Consider the following 21,433-nt stretch of genomic DNA (forward strand, 5'->3'; position numbering starts at 1 on the left):
TCTAAGGGGAAGTTTATAGCAATACAGGTCTACCTCAACAAAGAAGAAAAATCTCAGACAACTTAACTTTACAACTAAAAGAACTAGAAAAAGAAGAACAAACAAAACTCAAAACGAGTAGAAGGAAGGAAATAATAAAGATCAGAGCAGAAATAAACAAAATAGAAACTAAAAAAACAATAGTACAGATCAATGAAACCAGGAGACAGTTCTTTGAAAAGATCAACAAAATTGATAAACTTTTGGCCAGAGTCATCTAAAAAAAAAAAAAAAAAGAGGGCTCAAATAAACAAAATAAGAAAGGAAAGAGGAGAAATACAACTAACATCACAGAAATACAAAGGATTATAAGAGAATATTATGAAAAATTATATGCTAACAAATTGGACAACCTAGGAGAAATGCATAAATTCCTTGAAACTTATAACCTCCCAAAACTAAATCAGGGAGAAATAGAAACTCTGATCAGACTATCAGCAATGAAATTGAATCAGTAATCAAAAACCTCCCAAAAACCAAAAGTCCAGGACCAGATGGCTTCACAGGCGAATTCTACCAAACATTTAAAGAAGAGTTAATACCTATTCTGCAAGCTATTCAAAAAAATTGAAGAGGAAAGAAAGCTTCTAAATTCATAGTATGAGACCAGCATTACCCTGATAACAAAACGACAGAAAGATACTACAAAAGAAGAGAACTGTAGGTCAATATCTCTGGTGAACATATATGCAAAAATCCTCAACAAAGTATTAGCAAACTGAATCCAACAATACACTAAAAAAAATCATTCACCATGATCAAGTGGGATTTATTCCCAGGATACAATGGTGGTTCAATATTTGCAAATCATTCAACATGATCCATCACCTCAACAAGAGAAAGGATAAAAAAACATATGGTCATATCAATAAACACACAAAAAATCATTTGACAAAGTACAACATCCATTCATGATAAAGACTCTCAACAAAGTAGGTTTAGAGGGAACATACCTCAACATAATAAAGGCCATATATGAAAAACCCACAGGTAATACCATCCTAAATGCAGAAAAACTGAGACCTTTTCCTCTATGGTCAAACAAGACAAGGATGTCTACTCTCACCACTTTTATTCAATATAGTACTGGAAGTCCTAGCCACAGTAATTAGACAAGAAAAAAGGAATGGGGCGCCTGGGTGGCTCAGTTGGTTAAGCGACTGCCTTCAGCTCAGGTCATGATCCTGGAGTCCCGGGATCGAGTCCCGCATCGGGCTCCCTGCTCGGCGGGGAGTCTGCTTCTCCCTCTGACCCTCCTCCCTCTCATGCTCTCTGTCTCTTATCCTCTCTGTCTCAAATAAATAAATAAAATCTTAAAAAAAAAAAAGAAAAACGGAATAAAAGATATCCAAATTGGTAAGGATGTTTGCAGAATGACATGATACTATACATAAAAAATCATAAAGACTCCACCAAAAAGCTACTAGAACTGATTAAGGAATTCAGTAAGGTTGTATGATATAAAATCAATATATAGAAATCCATTGTATTTCTATACACTAAGAATGAAGTAGCAGTAAGAGAAATTAAGAAAATAGTCCCATTTACAAAAGCACCCAAAATAATAAAATATCTAGGAATAAACTTAACAAAGCAGGTGAAAGACCTGTACTTTGACTATAAATGATAAAACACTGATGAAATAAATTTAAGATGATATGAACAAATGGAAAGATATTCCATGCACATGGACAGGAAGAACAAATATTGCTAAAATATTTATACTACCCAAAGCAATCTACACATTAATGCAATCCCTGTCAAAATACCAACAGGGCGCCTGGGTGGCTCAGATGGTTAAGCATCTGCCTTTGGCTCAGGTCATGATCCCAGGGTCCTGGGATCGAGTCCCGCACCAGGCTCTCTGCTCCTTGGGAGCCTGCTTCTCCCTCTGCCTCTCTCTCTCTCTGTCTCTCATGAATAAATAAATAAAAATTAAAAAAAAATTATCATTAAAAAAAAATACCAACAGCATTTTTCACAGAATGAGAACAATCAATCCTAAATTCGCAGAAGACCCCAAAAAGCCAAAGCAATCTTGAAGAAGAAGAACAAAGCTGGAGGCATCACAATCTGAGATTTCAAGATATACTACAAATCAGTAGTAATCAAAACAATATGGTACTGACACAAAAATAGACACATAGAGGGGCGCCTGGGTGGCTCATTCGATTAGGTGTCCAACTCTTGATTTTGGCTCAGGTCATGATCTCAGGGTCATGAGATCAGGCCCTGTGCATTGGCCCCATGCTCTGTGGAGCCTACTGGGGATTCTCTCTCTCTCTCTCCCTGTGCCCATCCTTGCCACTCATGCTCTGTCTCTCTAAAAAAAAAAAAAAAGATACACAGATCAATACAACAGAATAGCGAGCTCAGAAATAAACCCACAATTATATGGTCAATTAATTTTCAACAAAGGAGGCAAGAATATGCAGTGGGAAAAAGTCGCTTCAACAAATGGTCTTGGGAAAACTGGACAGCAACATGCAAAAGAATGAAACTGCTTTCTTACGCTATACACGAAAATAAACTCAAAATGGATTAAAGACCTAAATGTGAAAACCTGAAACCATAAAAATCCTAGAAGAGAGCACAGGCAGTAATGTCTCTGACATTAGCCACACTAACTTCTTTTTAGATATTTCTCCTGAGGCAGGGGAAACAAAAGCAAAAATAAACCAACAGGACTACATCAAAATAAAAACCTTCTGCACAGCAAAGGAAACCATCGACAAAACTAAACAACCACCTACTGAATGGGAGAAGATATTTGCAAATGACATATCTGATAAAGGTTAACATCCGAAACACATAAAGAATTTATACATCTCAATACCAAAACCCCCAAATAATCTCATTAAAAAATGGACAGAAGACATGAATAGATATTTCTCCAAAGAAGACATGCAGGTGGTCAATAGATACATGGAAAGATGCCTAACATCACTCATCATCAGGGAAAGACAAATCAAAACCACAATGAGATCACACCTCACACCCGTCAGAATGGCTAAAATCCAAAACACAAGAAACAACAGGTGTTGGTGAGGATGTGGGGAAAAAAGGAACCCTCGCGTACTATTAGTGGGAATGCAAACTGGTGCAGCCACTGTGGAAAACAGTATGGAGGTTCCTTGAAAAATTAAAAGAACTACCATATGATCCAGTAATTCCACTATAGGGTATTTACCCAAAAAATACAAGAACACTATTCAAAAAGATATATGCACCCTTATGTTTATCACAGCATTATTTACAATAGCCAAATTATGGAAGCAGCCCAAGTGTCCACAGATGAATGGATAAAGAAGATGTGGTCTGTATATACAATGGAATACTACTCAGTCATAAAAAAAAATGAAATCTTGGGCACCTGGGTGGCTCAGTCGGTTAAGCGACTGCCTTCGGCTCAGGTCATGATCCCAGAGTCCCTGGATGGAGTCCCACATCTGGCTCCCTGCTCAGTGGGGAGTTTGCTTCTCCCTCTGACCCTCTCTCCTCTCATGCTCTCTCTCACTCTCTCTCTCAAATAAATAAATAAAATCTTTAAAAAAAAAAAGAAATCTTGGGCGCCTGGGTGGCTCAGTTGGTTAAGCGACTGCCTTCGGCTCAGGTCATGATCCTGGAGTCCCTGGATCAAGTCCCATATTGGGCTCCTTGCTCAGCAGGGGGTCTGCTTCTCCCTCTGACCCTCCTCCCTCTCATGCTGTCTCTCATTCTCTCTCTCTCAAATAAATAAATAAAATCTTAAAAAAAAACACAACAAATCTTGCCATTTGCAACAACATGGGTGGATCTAGAGGGTATAATGTTAAATGAAGTCAGTCAGAGAAAGAAAATACCGTATGATTTCACTCATATGTGTAATTTAAGAAACAAAACAAACGAACAAAGGAAATAAAAAGACAAACCAAGAAAGAGACTCTTAATTGTAGAGAACACACTGCTGGTTACCGTGGGGGGGGGGGGGGGGGATGCGGATGAAACAGGTGAAGGGGATGAAGAGTACACGAACCTTGATGAGCACTGAATAATGATAGAATTGTTGAATTATTACATTGTATCCCAGAAACTAATTTAACACTTTATGTTAACTATACTGGATTTAAAATAAAATAAATAAAATAAACTATTCCATTTCAATTTTTGCTGATTTTGTCAATGTAATAATAATCATAGTGCTAATATAAATAATTCATTGAATACTTTCTTTGTGCCAGCTCTCATGCTTTAAATGCATTATCTCATTTAGCACAAAGCCCCTCAAGGTAGGCACTACCATTATTCCCAATTTAAAGATAAGGAAATCTAGGCACTTAAAAAATGTGGTATTATGTCTAAGGCCATTTAGATTGATCTATCCAATTTTTTTTTCTTTTTGATAGTATTTTCATTAACCCTATAGTTGGTGAGAGTTGGAAATAGAGGAAAGAAAATCTGCATTAGAAGAGTTTCTGTTGTGCATTACATTACATTTTGAAGAGTAAATGACTCTCCACTTTAGGATTGCTATATAGTTTTACCTCCAGACCTTTCATTATATAGTCAAGACACGTATTGCAATTTTGCAGAATTTCAAGGACTCCTGCAGAGGTGGTTATTCGCAAAGCATCCAGTTTGTTTTGTATTTTTAACATTATTTCTCTCCACATGGAAATCACATGAGAGAAGAGTTTTGCTTCTGCTGGGAGCTGCCTTTAGAAAGAAAATTAGAGATAATTTTATCTTTTGAAGGTACTATAATTAAAATCTATAATCTAAATGCATTTTCCACAGAATATTGTTCAATTTTTAAAATGTTATGACCTGTTTTATTTTTGCTGATCATTAGTTGAAGATAGTTTATAGTGTTCACTATGTATGGTGATGTACACGGTAGGAAATACCAGGATAAATCAGACATGCGTCCATCATTTAACAAGATTATACCTAGTGAGAGGTGTAAGATAGGCATACACAAGTTCTACGTAAAGTAAAAGTGACCTGTGTCCTAGGAAATGTAATAAAACAAAGGCTACTGAAATTCTAGAGGAAATGGGATCTGGAGAGTGCTTCTTGAGAAGAAGCTACTGATCTTGGAGAAGCGATTTTTGGCATTAGAACTGCCCAACGTCCCCTAGAGGGCACCGCCACCTGTGCGTGAGCACCTGTGGTCCCCGTAACTGCGTGTTCTCGTACTTCTCTGCTCTGCTACTAAAGGATGCTTCAGAGCTCTCCAGAGAAGAGGTGAGGCCTAGTTTCTAATGCCCCAAGCCCCAGGGCAATCAATACACGTCAAGCTCTTCCACTAGCCCCCTCCCTTACCCCCCGCCAATTATCCCAGTCCCCATTTTGGGCGATGGGCCTAAAAATTTCTTCAACGCAGTAAAAATCCTACTGGGGAGGAGCCTTTAACCTCCCCTCTGTTGGGCACCCTCCCAACACCCACAGGAGGCTCTGGTGTGACCTCACAGTGAGTATGGTGGGAGGGGAATGGACAGCATTCCCTTTGAACAATTCTCCTTGCTAATGAATCTCTCTTCCCCTTCCTCTTTTTCACACTCTCCCCGGTAGGAGTGCCCCCCATCCTTCTCCACTAGTCAAAGGCAGGTCCATTACAGATCCGTGTCTTCTTTCCTTTAGCACTCTTGTACAGGACTCCAGCAACACTTCATTAAGAGCCCCCTTTTCTCTCGCAAATCCTGTGAAGAACAACTTGGTGACATTCTGAACTAGGGGTCTTATCTTTCCATCAATTAAGAAATCTTTAGGAAAGAGTAATATTGAAGTTCGAGTTTAAGGCAGTAAGTTGTTATAATCACAAAGGGTACATTCCTTAGGTATGTGGTTTCACCTCTGGGAACTCTAGAATAACTACAGATAGAAGAAACTAAAGCATTCATATGACAAGAAATACACATGTATAACGAAAATGGATATTGTTCCCTGCAAAGCAGTACTCGCATCTAAACAGTTTTCTTTTGTGAGCCTCTCATAGCTCCCCTTTGCCCCTAAAATAAAATTCACAACATTTAACCTGATATTCAAGGTCTTCTATCATCTGCTCTAATATACCTTATAAATACACGCTATGACTTCCTACCTTATTTCAGAATGGCTTCTATACTAGCTTGCATGATTTATGGTCAACACTTTAAATTCTGTCCAGATAATACATGTGTCAGAACTTACGTACTATTAAGACCAGTCATTTTAAAGAGAGACCAATTAATTTGAATGCTATGAATAAAAAGAAAAGGTAGAATTTTCACCAACTGTCTTTGACCTCCATTCTTTCACATGGTCCAAAGTAAGAAACTACCATTCATGTATGAATGCTATTTAAAACATGTTTATTATTCATATCAAAACCACACTAATATTCTAGAACTAAACAGACACACAGTATTGTGGTTTAGGGATTACAATGACCTGACACTCCTTTCCCAGTCCGTAATAGTTTTATATCAATAATTGAGAAATAGGACTTTAAAAAAAAAAAAGATGATGCTTACGATCTTCCATGAAAAACAAATTCAGATTATACTCCTGTGCCCACTGGTGGATTATTTTAGAGCGTATATTGAAGAAATGACTTCTCAGGGATTATAGGCAATAAATACCCACCATGCATTTTTTTTTTAACCTCTTCATGGCTTTTTTTACCTTTGTATTTCTACAGAATGAAAGATTGGTTCAAGATAAAGCCAATTTCTTTGACAATTCATCCATTCCTCAAGAGTATGAGAGAAGAGAGTCAAGTTCTGATCCCACTCATCCACAAGATCCTATAAGATGAATACACACATTCATAAAGTCTAAAGATTCATTTAGTAAAAATACTGACATCAAAAGTGATTATCAGTCACTGACATACAGACAGTATTATGGAGGGTCACATAAATAAATGTAAATCTAATTACATTTAGTTTTGGGAGACATTTGATATGTTCTGTCCATGCAATTTTCTGTTTTATTTTTTATATAACATACAAATGTTTTTTAATATATGCATATTTTATTTAATTTTTAAAAATTTAAATTCAATTAATTAACATACAGTGTATTGTTCGTTTCAGAGGTAGAGGTCAGTGATTCATCAGTCTTATATAACACCCAGTGCTCATTCCATCATGTGTCCTCCTTAATGCCCATCACCCAGTTACCCCATCCCTCCCCCCCCTCCCCTCCAGCAACCTTCAGTTTGTTTCCCATGATTAAGAGTCTCTTACAGTTTGTCTCTGTCTCTGATTTCATCTTGTTTTATTTTTTCCTCCTCTGTTTTGTTTCTTAAATTCCACATGAGTGAGATCATATAATTGTCTTTCTCTGATTTTTTCGTTTAGCATAATACCCTCTAGTTCCATCCACATTGTTGCAAATGGCAAGATTTCTTTCCTTTTTTGATGGCAGAGTAGTATTCCATTGTGTGTGTGTGTGTGTGTGTGTGTGTGTGTGTGTGTATATATATATATATATATATATATATATATATATATATATATATATATACATACCACATCTTTACCCATTCATCTGTCGATGGACAATCTGGGCTCTTTCAATAGTTTGGCTATTGTGGACATTGCTGCTATAAACACTGGGGTGCATTTGCCCCTTCAGATCACTACATTTGTATCTTTGGGGTAAATACTTAGTGCAATTGCTGGGTCATAGGGTAGCTCTATTTTTAACAAATATTTTTTTGGTATGTATATTGTTTCAGTCCTTTCTTTAAATATTTTTGTACATCCGTACATGTAATATCTTTAACAGTTTACATCAATGCAACCATATTATACACATTGTTTTGTAACTTGTTTTTTTTTTAACTTAATTGTGTGTTTGAGAGGCTTTACATTAGTACTAAAAGGTTTTCTTCATTCTTTTAATTAAAAACAAACAAACAAACAAACATTGTGTGGCTATAACATCTTTTTCCAGCTTGTATGTTTATTTTTTTTTTTTAATTTATTTATTTGACAGAAAGAGAGATAGAGCAGGAACACAAGCAGGGGGAGTGGGAGAGGGAGAGGCAGGCTTCCCACCGAGCAGGGAGCCCGATGTGGGGCTTGATCCCAGGACCCTGGGATCATGACCCGAGCCGAAGGCAGACGCTTAACGACTGAGCCACCCAGGCGCCCCGCTTGTATATTTATTAAAGTAAGAGCAAAATGGTTAAAAATCAATTAGTACTAAAATGCCTGGAAACCAGCAGACTGGCCCATCCCCTAACTTGGACTCCTCAGAGGGAACCACGTGTAACTCATTTAGATCTCCTTTCTGCTATGCACCTCCCTATTTCATTTAAACTCTATTTTATATTTCAATAACTTTATTGAGGTATAAGTGACATACAGTAAATGGCACCTCTTTAAATTGCACAATTTAATGTTTTGACATCTGTTTAAAACTGTGAAGCAATCACCACAATCAAGATAATGAACACATCCATTACCCTGGAAAGGTTTCTTGTGCCCTGATGCAGTCCCTTCCTCCAACTCCAGCCTATTCCCATCCCTAGGCAACCACTGATCTACTTTCTGAAACCAAAGCCTAGTTGGCATTTTTTTAGAATTCTCTATGAATGAAACCATATAGTATGTACTCTTTCTGGTCTGACTTCTTTCACTCAGCATAATTACTTTGAGATTCATTCATGTTGTTGCATATGTATTTCTTTTTTTTACGGCTGAGTAGTAGTCCACCGTATAGATAGACAATGATATATTTACCATCCAGCAGGTGTACACCTGGGTTGCTTCCTGTTTTTCACTATTACAAATAAAGCTGCTATGAATATTCAGGTAAAAGTCTTTGGACATAAGCTTTCCTTTCTTTGGGGTAAATATCTACAAGTGGAATGCCTACATCATGTGGTAGGTCTATTTTTTAACTTTTAGTAAACCTTTGAAGTGATCGTAACATTTTACCTTTCACACAGCAGTGTGCAAGAGTTCCCTGTTCTGCTGCATCCTCACCAACACTGGGGATGATCAGTCTTTTTAGTTTTAGTCAATCCATAAGGTGTGTAGTGGTACCTCATTGGGATTCTAACTTTTCCCTGAGGAATAATGAAGTGAAGCATCTTTGCATATGTTTATTTCCCATCTAAATATTTTCTTTGGTGAAGTGTCTGCTTAAATCTGTTGCCCATTTCTTTACTTTTTTTATTTTGAGAATTCTTTATATATTCTTGAAACAAGTCCTTTACCAAATACAAGCTTTGCAAATATTTCCTTCCAGTCTTGGCTTGTATTTTTCCCCTTGATATTAAGTGTCTTTTGAAGGGCACAAGTTTTTAATTTTTAATAGAAATCCTTCTATTGATCACTCTTTTGGTGTCATTTTGGAGAAAACTGTCTAGCCCAAGGTCACAAAAATTTTCTCTGATGTTTTCTTCCCAATGTTTCAAAAATTTCTTCTCATGTTTTAGGTTTTGCATTTAGGCCTATGATCCATTCCTGAGTTAAAGTTTATAAATGCTACAAGACATAGCTTGAAGGATTTTTAAAAATTGGTTTTGCATGCAACTGTCCGATTTGCCAGCTCCATTTCTAAAAAGACTTCTTTCCAGAATTGTCTTTAAACTTTTGTTGACAATCACATGTCCATATATATGTGGGTCTATTTCTGTACTCTCTATTCTGTTCCATTTTTCTATCTTTAAACCAATATAAAACTGACAGTAAGTCTTAAAACCAGGTAGTGTTGATCTGCCAGCTTTGTTCTTCTTTTTCAAAATTATTTAAATTCACTAACTTCTCTCCTGCAATGTCTAATCTGCTGTCAATCTCATCTGGTGTATAGTTCATGTCAGATATTATAGTTTTCATCTGTAGAAGTTTGACTTTGGTCTTCATATTTGTATTTGGTCTGTATTATCTTCTACATATCTACTTTTAAACATATGGTATAGAGTTAAAATAATTGTTGCAGGGGCACCTGGGTGGCTCAGTCGGTTAGGCGCCTGCCTTTGGCTCAGGTCATGATCCCGGGGCCCTGGGATCGAGTCCCGTGTTGGGCTCCCGGCTCAGTGGGAAGCCTGCTTCTCCCTCTCCCTCTGTTGCTTCCCCTGATCATGCTCTCTGTCAAATAAATAAAATCTTAAAAAAAAAAAAATCATTTCACTGTCCTCATCTAATTCTGACATCTGTGTCACTTCTGGATCAGTTTCCTTTGGTAAACTTTAGATGTTTCATACTGAAACATCTAAAATGAAAACATATTCATTAATATTCAGACGCTTCACCAACTGAGCCACCTAGGTGCCCCTATTTTTGTATTCCCATAAATATTCTTGGACTTTGTTCTGAGTGCTGTTAAATTACTTAGAAACAGTTTCATCAGCTGGGGGTTTGCTTTTAAGAGCTGTAGAGCAGCATTTAGTTTACTGTGGCAAGATCCTTTCCAGTGCTCCGTCTATAATGCTCACAAATCCTAGTCTCCTGTTGTGGCTGGTGAATATGGGCCCCATTCCCAGCCCTGGGTGAATGGTTCCCTCAGATCCTCTCAAGGGATCATCCCCCTGGTTTCAGGGCATTCCCTGGAATTCACATGCCAGCACTTGGGGCTGCAGAGTACCTGAGTAGGGAGCTTCCACGGCTCCTTGGAGTTCTATCCTTGCTGGTACTTCGCCCTGCAACCTCTGGCCTCTGACTTTCAGCAGCGGCTCCCCCTATCAGGGAGTCGCCAGGCCCAACCGAAGCCTGCACACTCAGGTTGGGGCAACCATGGGGCTCCTCTTGTTTGCTTCTCATCTCTCTAGGATCCTTGTCATTCAATGCCTGATGTCAAGTGTCCTGAAAACCACAGTTCCATTTTTTTCTGTTCTGCTTTGGGTATTTCAGGCAGGACAGTGTATCTTGCTGGAAGCCGGAGTCCGTGTGTTTGTGCGCGTGTTTTTCAGCTTCTTGAAGGATACGCGATGTATCACTTACTAACTTCATTTTTACTTTTTAATGAAGGCATTTGGTGTTCTAAACCTTCATTTCCATGGGGCTCTAAGCCAATTATGACAAAGTTTGATTTAGAATTCTTTTTTAATGAAATTTTTTTTTCTTATGGATGCTTTGAAATCAGATTTTTTTGTGTGTGATAGTTTTGCTGTTGTCTATTTTTTGCTGTTTCTCTGCTGTTTTTTATTTTAATACATGTGGTTAGAGAATATAGTCTATTGGTTCATCCCTTTTTTGTGATTTTTTTTTTTTTTGGTCTAAGGTTCAGTTAACTGACATTTAACTGACATTTTCTCTAAATGTTTATGTGTTTGTGTGTTTGCAAATAATGGAAATTCCACTTGATGGGTCCACATTTCTCTCTCTCTCTCTGTATCAATTATGGTAACTTTACTATTAAGTATCTGTATATTATTACATTGCCTGTTGAGTTTTCTGACGTTCATAAATGATTCTTGGCCACGGTATTGGACGTGGGGCAGTCCAGAGAGGGGCCTTTTGGGGAATGCTGAATACCTGCTGGCCCTGTGCTTCAGTTCCTAACCATACGAGCGCAGAGGAGCAGGCTGGTGTTCAGCAGTGGCTGCAGGACACACAGCGGTGCAGGCAGGACTAACCCTTGTGAGCAACAGCATAGGAAACGAGAAAGAAGCATTCCACGTCAGCAAGCAGAGTCCGCAGGCAATGGGTTCGACATGGGCTCTGCTAGAAATGCAGGTATTTCTAGAAGTTACTTCTAGTATTTACACTACTAACATTCATTCTCATTTCTTTGTAAGTATGTGAGTGATTTATACAATTCAAAAGGCTGCAAAATGCAAAAAATTAAAGTGATAAATAAAACTATAAACAATTACAATAGTTTCCCTTTGCCCCAATATTTACCCGAATGGGCCCGAGAGAGGAAGATCCTTTAACTGTTGCAAGTATGATTTGAGACTCTTCTAACTGAGTTAATATGTCGTCTATGGATGAAATTATCAGGATGGACACCGTCTCTGACTGATGAACGACTAAGTGTAGCGGGGTCGTGTTCCATTGGTCAATAATCTTAAACAGCATCTTCTCAAGAGCAGCTTCATTAGTGGCAGAGGTGGAGATTTCGTTAATTTCATTTTCATACTGAAACATCTAAGATGAAAACAGATTCATTAATATTTAGTGGACGAATGGTTCCTGATGCATTTACAACACAAGACTTACATGAACACGCACGTCCCAGGCCCTGGAGACCTGCTCCCAGCCCGGTGACACCCTGACTGGAGACTGCGCGTCCCGACCCGCACGACAGGGCCCTTGGCTGGCTTCATCCATTCGAACCCTTCCACGTTCTGCACACTCAGGGAAATTCCTAGTCACCGTGCGTGTTTCCTTTAATTTGAGCCCATGTGAAGAACAGTAACAGCACCTTCTGCACACGTGCAGACGGTATTAGCCCCTCCAGCTTTCTTTTCTCTGCACTAACGCCAACTGCTTCCTCACTCTGTGACATACTTTTATTTTCTGCAATAATTCTCGAGATACAATTACCTGAGAGGATGTAATCCTAATGGACCCAAGCTTTCCATGGCTTCCCTTTCTTGGCCCAATCGCCATGAGGATACATGGCTCTCAAAACACTTTAGTGGAGTATAAATAGGCCTTCTTTCCAATGGGCATGGACTGCCAGTTCTCTCAGGACAAGATCCTGACACAAGATCTCCAGGCTCACTCACTGCAACAGAAATACTCAGAGGGCTCCTCATTCCCATATCGTAGAATTAACTGGCTGGGCTAATTGTTTCTATCCCTGAAAGAAGAATCTACCACTGTTCCCATATGTCATCTTCATGGGGTTAAAGAGTGATGCCTAATCCCTAGGTTTTGGTAATGCAGCTCAGTGGGGACTCTGAGCAAATAGGACTAGTGTTCATCATCTGCCACAGATGGGTGTCAGAATGGTGGGATCAGTCGACTGTTTATGGCCTTCACTAACAGTCTGAGAAGGAGGTTTGCCTTCTGATACAGGTTATTCAGCCAAAGGCAGATAAGGAACCACAGGACCATCAAGTTTCTATGCTGAAGAAAGAACTTGTTGCTTAATGCTGACATTCTGAAATTGCTAGTAACTAAATCCAGACACTGATAATGTGTAGAGCAAAATTTCAACCACGTGCATTGAGCCCTTTCAAGTCCTTCTGGTCAAGGTTTGGGACCTGACTAACAAATGGTCAGATCTCCCAATCAACTAGGTAATACTAGGAGGTTTCAGATGAATCTTAATGCCTATCATTGATTATCTGCCTCTCTGATAAAGCATCTGGTTTCTCAAGTGAAAAAGATCAACCATGAAGTGATTGTGAGCATTTTATGCACACTACTGACCTCTTCCTCTTAATTTACTTTGGGACATGCTTTTCACGTCACAGGATTTACAGAGCCTACATACTGCGCTGGACAGAAACGGCTGTCACTAAACATCATCATTTATTCCTCTGATAGGACGGCAAGTGAACCTCTGCCACAGATTGTCCTGGGCAGTCCTGCAGCATGACTGCTGTCCCTGGGTCGACCCTATGACACGCATGCTCTAGGACATGAAGGCTGAGTTTCTGGGCCAAATCCTGTCCATCTAGGTACACATATTATACTGGATAAGTTGTCGAGTAGAAAGAGGATGATCACAGTCTTCCAGGAACTCTTTGGGCTCAGGTGAGATTGGCAGCTCATTGCCTGCTATCCTTTCTGACTACTAAACAATCCACCTCAGGAAGAAAGGGTTCCTCTGATTCCTGGCTACAGTATTTCAGAGGCTGAAGACTGTGTTCACTTTTGTTCAGATGCTGAATTCTCTTAATTTGGATCCTCCAAAAACTTCATGGGAATTCCTTTTTAAACTATCTATTCACGTCAGAAATGCAGGGACAGCTCACTGGAACCCTCTGAGCTACTGTAGGCACCAACCCCAGGAAGGCCTGTCTGCCCTCACTTTTACTGCTTGCTGCTAGACTGCCAAATTTCACCCTTCACCCGACCTGCCCAGGGACAATTCCAATAACCCAAGACTCTGAAAAGGAAAATGTCATTTCAATTGAGCAACATTTCTGGAATGCTGTTCTGAATAAACCTAACTGTTGACGTATATGTTCTGAAATAATCTAGATATTTTGCTGAATTCCCTGTTGGCACAAAGATCAGTCAGGAGGCCCGGTAATGATCCAGGAAAGGATGAGAAATTTAGATGGGATGAGGACTGGGAGAGCAAGAAAAGATTTAAAGATTATTTCATGATTTTTAGCCTAAGCAGCTGGAAAACAACAGAGGTGCCCTTAGCTGAGATGGGGAGAGGAGGCAGAGCACGCTAACGGTGAGATGTCTCTGAGACATGTAAGAGCAGATACTAAACAGGAAAGTGGACGTGTGAGTTCAGGAGGAAGATGGAGGCCAGGGCCCGAGATACACAGCAACCTAATTTTAAAGATCAACTAAAGTGGCCTTTTATAAGTTCTTTTTAAATTCCTTAAAATTTCCCATTTCCTCATTATAACAGATCATATAGTAGAAAATTATAAAATAGTGTTTTTAATTACATTTGGCACTGTTAACCCCGAAGCCTAAAATATAAATGAAGCTTATTGTAAATCAGGTCTGAAAACAGAAAAACTTTTAACTAAAAATCATGGAATCTTATTTTTATAACAACACCTATATGGCAAATCAAATAGTTCCTAACTGTGTATTTATAGTATTGAGTTATGGGCAGAGCTATCCTAACGTGCTCTTAATGCATTTTCATATTATGTAAGATGGAATCCAGTACTTTGGATGTTTCTGTTCCCAGATTCTCTGTAAGAAGTAGCACTGTTAGCTTCATTTGTCACACAGGAAAAGCACAATCACCGTTTCTGGACCACCGGGACGATGCCATAACAAATGGCGCCCTCGAACCTGCAGCTACATGTAACTTCGGCCACCTGACCCCCGCCAGTCTGCTCCCACCTTCCCAGACAATTGACAAAAAAACTCCCTTTTCTAATTCCTATTCCTTGTAGATGTACTTGCTTGCTTAAAATTGGCCCCTCTGGTATTTCTTTCTTTCTTTTTTTTAAGATTTTATTTATTTATTTGAGAGAGAGAAGGAGAGACAGTGAGAGAGTACAAGCAGGGCAGAGAGGGAGAAGCAGGCTTCCTGCTGAGCAGGGAGCCCGATGCAGGACTCGATCCCAAGACCCCGGGATTATGACCTGAGCCGAAGGCAGATGCCACCGAGGTGCCCCAGCCCCTCTGGTATTTCAACCTACTTTTTTTTTCAGATATTATTTGTTTACCTTGAGTGCTAGAAGATTCTCTATTGTACAGTCTTTGTCAAGAGAAACGGACTTTCCGATAACCTCCTGGAGTGCCACCCAGTGTCTCGGCTTGAGACGGGGGTTTCCCAGAGCCATGATAATAGGCACCTCCTGCTTAAATTCTGTCACTGACTGCTTGAGACGTGCCACCATGTCGTTTTTAGGTAGACCTAATAAACAGCAATAGGGCAGAAGGTTAAGATCCATTCATCCTATTTTTTTAAACCAGAAAACACCTCTGCTATTTAGTGTAATTCTAGTTTCTCAGTGATTAGTCTGCATTAAGATGATGAGTTTTATTAACATCACCCTCCCAGAAGAGCCAACTGTGGATTCAAACAAAGAGAAACAGTTACCAGGACTGGTGATTACAATCCGAGACCTTCAAAGCCAAGTTTTCTTGGAAAATGTGATACTAGGGATAGCCAGCTACCACAGAGTTTCCCAGGTTTCTCTTGACTAGACAGACAGACAGGTACATGCACATACATTCAAAAAACTGTGACAGGTTTGGGGCTTTTAAATTCTGCTAAGGAGGAACATCAAGGAGGAGCAAAAATCTGTCACTATCATGTCATAAAGAAAATACTTCACACTGAAACGTAGGAAATGTCAGTAAAGATCTAGCCACAGAGCAGGACCGGTCCGTCCTCTGGCGTTGACAAACCCCTGCCGTCCAGGACTCACAACCTCTGCAGTTGAAACTTTAAACCTCAAAACCTTTTTACTCAACTCATAAAAGACAAAGAGAGGAGGCCGAGAAACAGCCAGAGTTGGGGACTCAGGAGCACTGAAAAGTATGCCTATCTGCTTGAATAGCCAGTTGGTATAGATGGGGCTTCTTTTGTAAAGCCATGTTGAATAATAAAATGGTTTCAAGACTCAGTGAAAGAAAAGGACAAGAGAATAATTTCTGTGTTTGTAAATCTACGTTTTGGCAAATAGCAGGATTTTATCTGGGAAACCACAGATAAAAGAAGGTACTGTCTGCTTGTCACTCCACACCCCGTCCTCTGAAACACCCAGGACTAAACCCTGAGAGAAGACGCACACAATTAGTGTTATGTCGAAGCAGTGAGGCTCTGGGAGGTTTGTTCCCAGCTTATCTCTTTTGTAAACTTCTCGTGGTATCCTTCTATTTCTGTTATAATCTGAAAACAAGCCGATTCAAGTATTTTTCTGGAGAGGAAATTATAGCTCTCCTGCCGAGTGAGATGAGGCGCTCGCCTGGTGGAGAGGTCAGATCTTACAGAATCGACCAAACAGAAACAGCATCTCTGTGCTTCACATGTGAGCATCAGCAGAAGGGAAACCTCACAAAATGACTTTTTAGCTATTTTCCCCACCAGCCAAAGCACCGGCAGGCGTAAACAGTGAGGATGTGGGTGAGCGCTCTGAAGGTGGGCCTCTGTCATCAAAGCACGTGTGGCCCGAGGAAGAGCCACGGTTATGGGGAAGCCTCCGCCATTCTGCCCAGGGAAACAACTTCTAAAGGATACAGAACATTGTTCTTAAGTACTGAACTTTTTTTTTTTTTGCAAAGTTTTCCTCTCTTTCTTGCTTCAGGAACGATTCCTACCCCTAGGCTCCTGTACTGCCTCTCCGGCCATTAATGGCCAGGCCTGGGCAACAGGTAAAGAAATAAGGTCGAGGACCATGATTTTCCCAGCCCAGGGGCCACTCTGTGTATAATCGTAGGTGGGAACCCCGAGGAAGACACTTTTACCTTTTTCTAGGACAAGGATTTTGTGCATCCATTTTGAAACGTTTCTCTGGACTGATTCTATATCAATACTGCGAAGGGTACTATTCCTCCATTCCCAAAAGAGCGTCTTCCATTCCTCTTGGACCTCCCACAGTATCTTCCTCAAGGTGAGGTCGTACTCAATGTCCGAAACCTCCCCAAGGACAAGTTGTGTGATCTCTTCCATGTTGAGAGAGTGCATGTGGGACGGGGCATCATCGAAGCAGTTCTGGTAGCTGGAGTAGGTCTTAGCCTTATGCGCCAGGGCGGCAGCTTCCTCTGTGAGCGTCCGCATCATCTCTGTGACGGTGTCCACGCGGCTGCCAGCGCACAACAGGATGGGAGTTCTTATCTAAAGCATGACAGCAAGACGGGGTCAGGACTCACACGTGTTTACTGATGGCATGTCAGCCCGTAATCGAAGCCTTATCAACCCTTATTTGCAACTATCATTGGGAGACACTGTCCTTAATTTATAATTGTGTTTATTAAGATTCATTTTAATTATTTAATTATTATTACCATCATACGTATAATCTGTCATGTTCCTTCTCTATCTTGGGCTCTGTGATAAGGAATACGTTACCTTACTTACTAAAACCCTACAACAATCCTGAAAGAGAGTTAATATTTTTCACAATTTTTCGAGAAAGTTCTAAAGTTACAAATAATTGTCACATCATCCAATGGTAAGTGGCAGTTTGAGGGTATGGCCTCCAGGGCATGGTACTGACTCCAGAGGTCTCTTCCTTTTTCTGATCCTGTTTAACCTTGTACTTTTTTTTTTTTTTTTGAAGATTGTACGTTTTGAAGTAATCTCTATACCCAAAGTGGGGCTTGAACTCACAAGCCTGAGATCAAGAGTCGCACGCTGTTCCACTGACTGAGCCCCGCAGGCGCCCCCTAACTTTGTTCTATTTTTATGGTACTTGTCACATGTTGCCTTGTATTAGAGTTTAAATATTACACATGAGATTGTGGACATTTGCAACAATGACCTCCAAACAAAGACATAAGTAGAAGTTTATCCCTTATTAAATTATAAGCTTCTCAGGATTAAGGATGGTTTCGTCCATTTATTTCCAAACACCTCACAGAACCTAGTACAGTAAGATGTAGACAGTAATTTTTATTAAAAAGTTATTGAACAAATAAATGAATTTGGATCCTATCACCTTATTCTTTTAAAAAATCCAACCCATGGAATCACAAGTAACACTGTGTTTTGTGTGGTGTGTTCATGCCGTACAAAACTGATAAACAGTACTCATGATAACGGATAGAGCTTAATATATGATCTGCAAAAGGGATGCTCATTTAATGGACATATAATAAAGTTTTCCTTAGCCTTCTCCCATAGTTTTCGACTCATTAATATTTATTTATGTTTGTCAGTGAGCTATCTCGGGGGGAGATAGTTGGAGAAATGATCTTACTGGCTTATATCCCGTCACGTTTTGCCAGTCCTACTAGCAGTGTTCCACTCGAGATCTTCACAGAATGATCTCAGCCATCAGGTAAATAGTGAAATCGTGTGAAAGGTTACACAAAGTCAGAAGACAGAGTACATGTGCCCCACCCTGGCTCTCCCCAGGAGCAGCATCCAAGGAGTCTGAAAGTAAAGAGTATAAGGCAGGCCGGGGACGCAGACAGTCATCCAAAGCACCACCAGATTAGTGGTAAATTGACCCCAGTGTCTTCCTAGCAGACCCTGACCTCCGCTCGGTGTGTGGGCAACGTGGCGGGAGCCTCAGGGCCACAAACCGTGAGAGTTCTGGAGAGACTACTACTGGGGACTCAGGAGCAGGAGAGGGTCTGGCAAGGATTCTCTGCCTGAGCACACTGGAGTCAGGCTCCTAAAGCTTCTCTGAGGCCCATCGGTGCACGTCCGTGTCAAGGCCGGTTTCTGTTTAGCCAGAGCCTGCACCTGCCACGTCTGCTCAAGTCCTACACCGTCCACCGCCCCGGGGACTGACTTCATTCTGGCCTGTCTTCAGCCAGAATCCCGACCGGTTGGTTTGGTCGGAGGCCTCCTCACCCTGGACATCTGCCCCTGGTAATGTGTCAGGCGCCACTCCCCTCCCAGTGCCTGGCTCTTGAGCTCTGCCGGGTGCATTCAGAGCCGAGCCATTCTCTCCTGAGCTCCCTTTCTTTCCCTGCTGTCCATGCAGCCCCCATTCTTCTCTCACCGCTGCGGATGCTCACAAGGTGCGTGGAAGGCCTCTCTCTCCTGTTCTCTCCCACCCCGGCCCTCAGACAATCCCAAGGGGGTGTGACAGTGGTGGCAGTAAAGACCTCAGGGGAGACAACTGTCCTCTCTTCCAGGGAGGGGCAACCCCACGGACCGCTTGCTCTGTGTCTGCTGCTTTGCCCCAGATGTGTGTGCAGTTACGGAAGTGACTGGCAGAGCACAGTAACCAGCCCCAGCTTTCTGAACAGAGAACTGAAAAGAAGAGTGCCAGGAATGTGGAAAATTCTGGGATGATCACAGAGAGCAAGAGACTCCAGAAAACGAGCTCCCTGCGAAGTGAGTGCACCCCCCGTGAGCTGCACGCATGTGGATTGGCTCCTGTTCAGCACCTCGGGGACTACCTCCCAGAGTGAGATGGAGTGCTGCATGGCGCATGGGGGGACGCATCTGCTCTGTCCTGCCAAAGTCATTACACCTACAGTGACAATGGGACTGCCGCCCAAAGAGCATGGGCTGGGACGTGGGACCGGACGAGGTCTGCTGCCTGCTAAAACAAAAATACCAACCTTCTATGTGGTTTGAATAAGACACAGTCTGACAACCCAATACTTAATCCAAAATATATCACACAAAATTATTCAGCATATAAAAATCAGGAAAACCTCAACTCACATAAGAAAATCCATCAACAGACAGCAAAGTCTCCATGACACAGATTTTAAAATGATCTGACAAAGGATTTAAAGCAGGTATGATAAAAAATGCTCCACCAAAAAATGATGAATATTCTTGAAACCAGTGGGAAAACAGAAAGTCTTAGCAAAGAAAAATGAAAAAATGTAGGCAAGAACCAAGTGGAAAGTTTAGAAGTAAAAAACATAATCGGCAGAAATGAAAGCTTACTGGGCGAGGCCCAGTAGGTGGGGAGAGGACAGATGCTCACTCGACACGGCTGAGCCCCTTCCCAGGAGCTGCCCTTGGCCAAAAAGAGCTAAAGTCACCCACAGTCATGCCCCTGGGAGGGCTGGGGGTGCAGGAACGAAGGCCCGGCTCAGGACAGCTCTGCAGAGTCGCCCCTGGCTCTCGACTCCCGCAGGGTCTCTGAACCCTTGGTGACAAGGGCACAAACTCTCTCCTGTCCCAGCCCAATGCCCCTGGCCTGCCGTGTGGTTGCCCAGGACTCGGCAGTAAACTGACAGCAACACAGACCCCCATTTCAGGCAGTGTCCACAACCTCATACACTTTAACAAACAGAACTTGTGTACACCCGTAACTTTTGTTTGGGAGCGTCTGTACGTTTCTAGTATGATTTTAAAGGCTGCAGACGGGGTATGTGTATCAAGTGCTTTCATGACCAATTTGTTTCATCTTCACTGTATTTGTGCGAAATGGTGCAGATCAGCCGTGTCAATGGAGAAGCCGAAAATCCAGTAACTGCAGTAAGTCACGCTGTGTCTAATCCACGCCAGGCGCTCACGCTGCATCGACTGCCTGGGCGCTAATACCTGGCAGCGCCGGCGAGGACAGACAGGGCACGGAGCGAGGTTTCTGGAGCCCTGGCTATTACTTGCTGTGTGATCTCCAGCAGGTTAGCTGACCTAAGTCTCATTTTGTTTTTTTCAGACAGATAAAAGGGTAAAACACGGAGGACAGTTACTGACACTTGGGAAGGGCTCAGCAAACACTGGAGGTTTACTTTACAGTCTGCTCTCTGTGAGTGACTGAAATCATACCTCTCCTTACATCCGGCCCAGACTCAGGCCCAGACAGATGTCAGGGGCGTTTCAGCCCCTCGGGCCAGAGGCCTCCTGTGGCCGACTGTTGAATCGTATGGGAAAAGTCGCTGCTTTGCTGTTTGTTGTCTACATTCATTCATAATTGAAGAAAAGGCTACATTTCAGTTAGAGGTTAGTGAAAACAGACATGCAATTTCTCTCTCCAGTGAAGCTCACAAATCACCAAGATTCTGTCTGTGGATTCTAGGTTAACATCACTTGGATTAAATTATTGACCTAAGACTCCACAGAAAGCAAATACCTATAAGCTTAGGCCTACGTGAAACTAAGATCCAGTTGATTTTTTTTTTTTAAAGATTTTATTTATTTATTTGAGACAGAGAATGAGAGAGAGAGCACATGAGAGGGGGGAGGGTCAGAGGGAGAAGCAGACTCCCTGCTGAGCAGAGAGCCCGAT

General features: G+C 41.2%; 1 protein-coding gene across 1 annotated transcript in view; it reads right to left on the minus strand.

The window, feature by feature from the left end:
- DNAH14 (dynein axonemal heavy chain 14) overlaps positions 1–21,433 on the minus strand; it is a 341,596-nt gene that overhangs the window by 212,730 nt on the left and 107,433 nt on the right. Inside the window, exons 21-25 of the mRNA XM_064595530.1 lie at positions 17,031–17,400; positions 15,284–15,474; positions 11,862–12,107; positions 6,685–6,806; positions 4,563–4,734 (exon numbers count right to left, since the gene is read on the minus strand). Of these exons, the coding sequence (XP_064451600.1) occupies positions 4,563–4,734; positions 6,685–6,806; positions 11,862–12,107; positions 15,284–15,474; positions 17,031–17,400 (1,101 nt within the window). The remainder of the gene's footprint in view (positions 1–4,562; positions 4,735–6,684; positions 6,807–11,861; positions 12,108–15,283; positions 15,475–17,030; positions 17,401–21,433) is intronic.

The sequence above is a fragment of the Mirounga angustirostris genome, unplaced genomic scaffold, assembly GCF_029215605.1.
Source record: "Mirounga angustirostris isolate CCGP_5_RB_7025 unplaced genomic scaffold, mMirAng1.0.hap1 SCAF_6, whole genome shotgun sequence".
In the NCBI taxonomy this organism is placed as follows: domain Eukaryota; kingdom Metazoa; phylum Chordata; class Mammalia; order Carnivora; family Phocidae; genus Mirounga; species Mirounga angustirostris.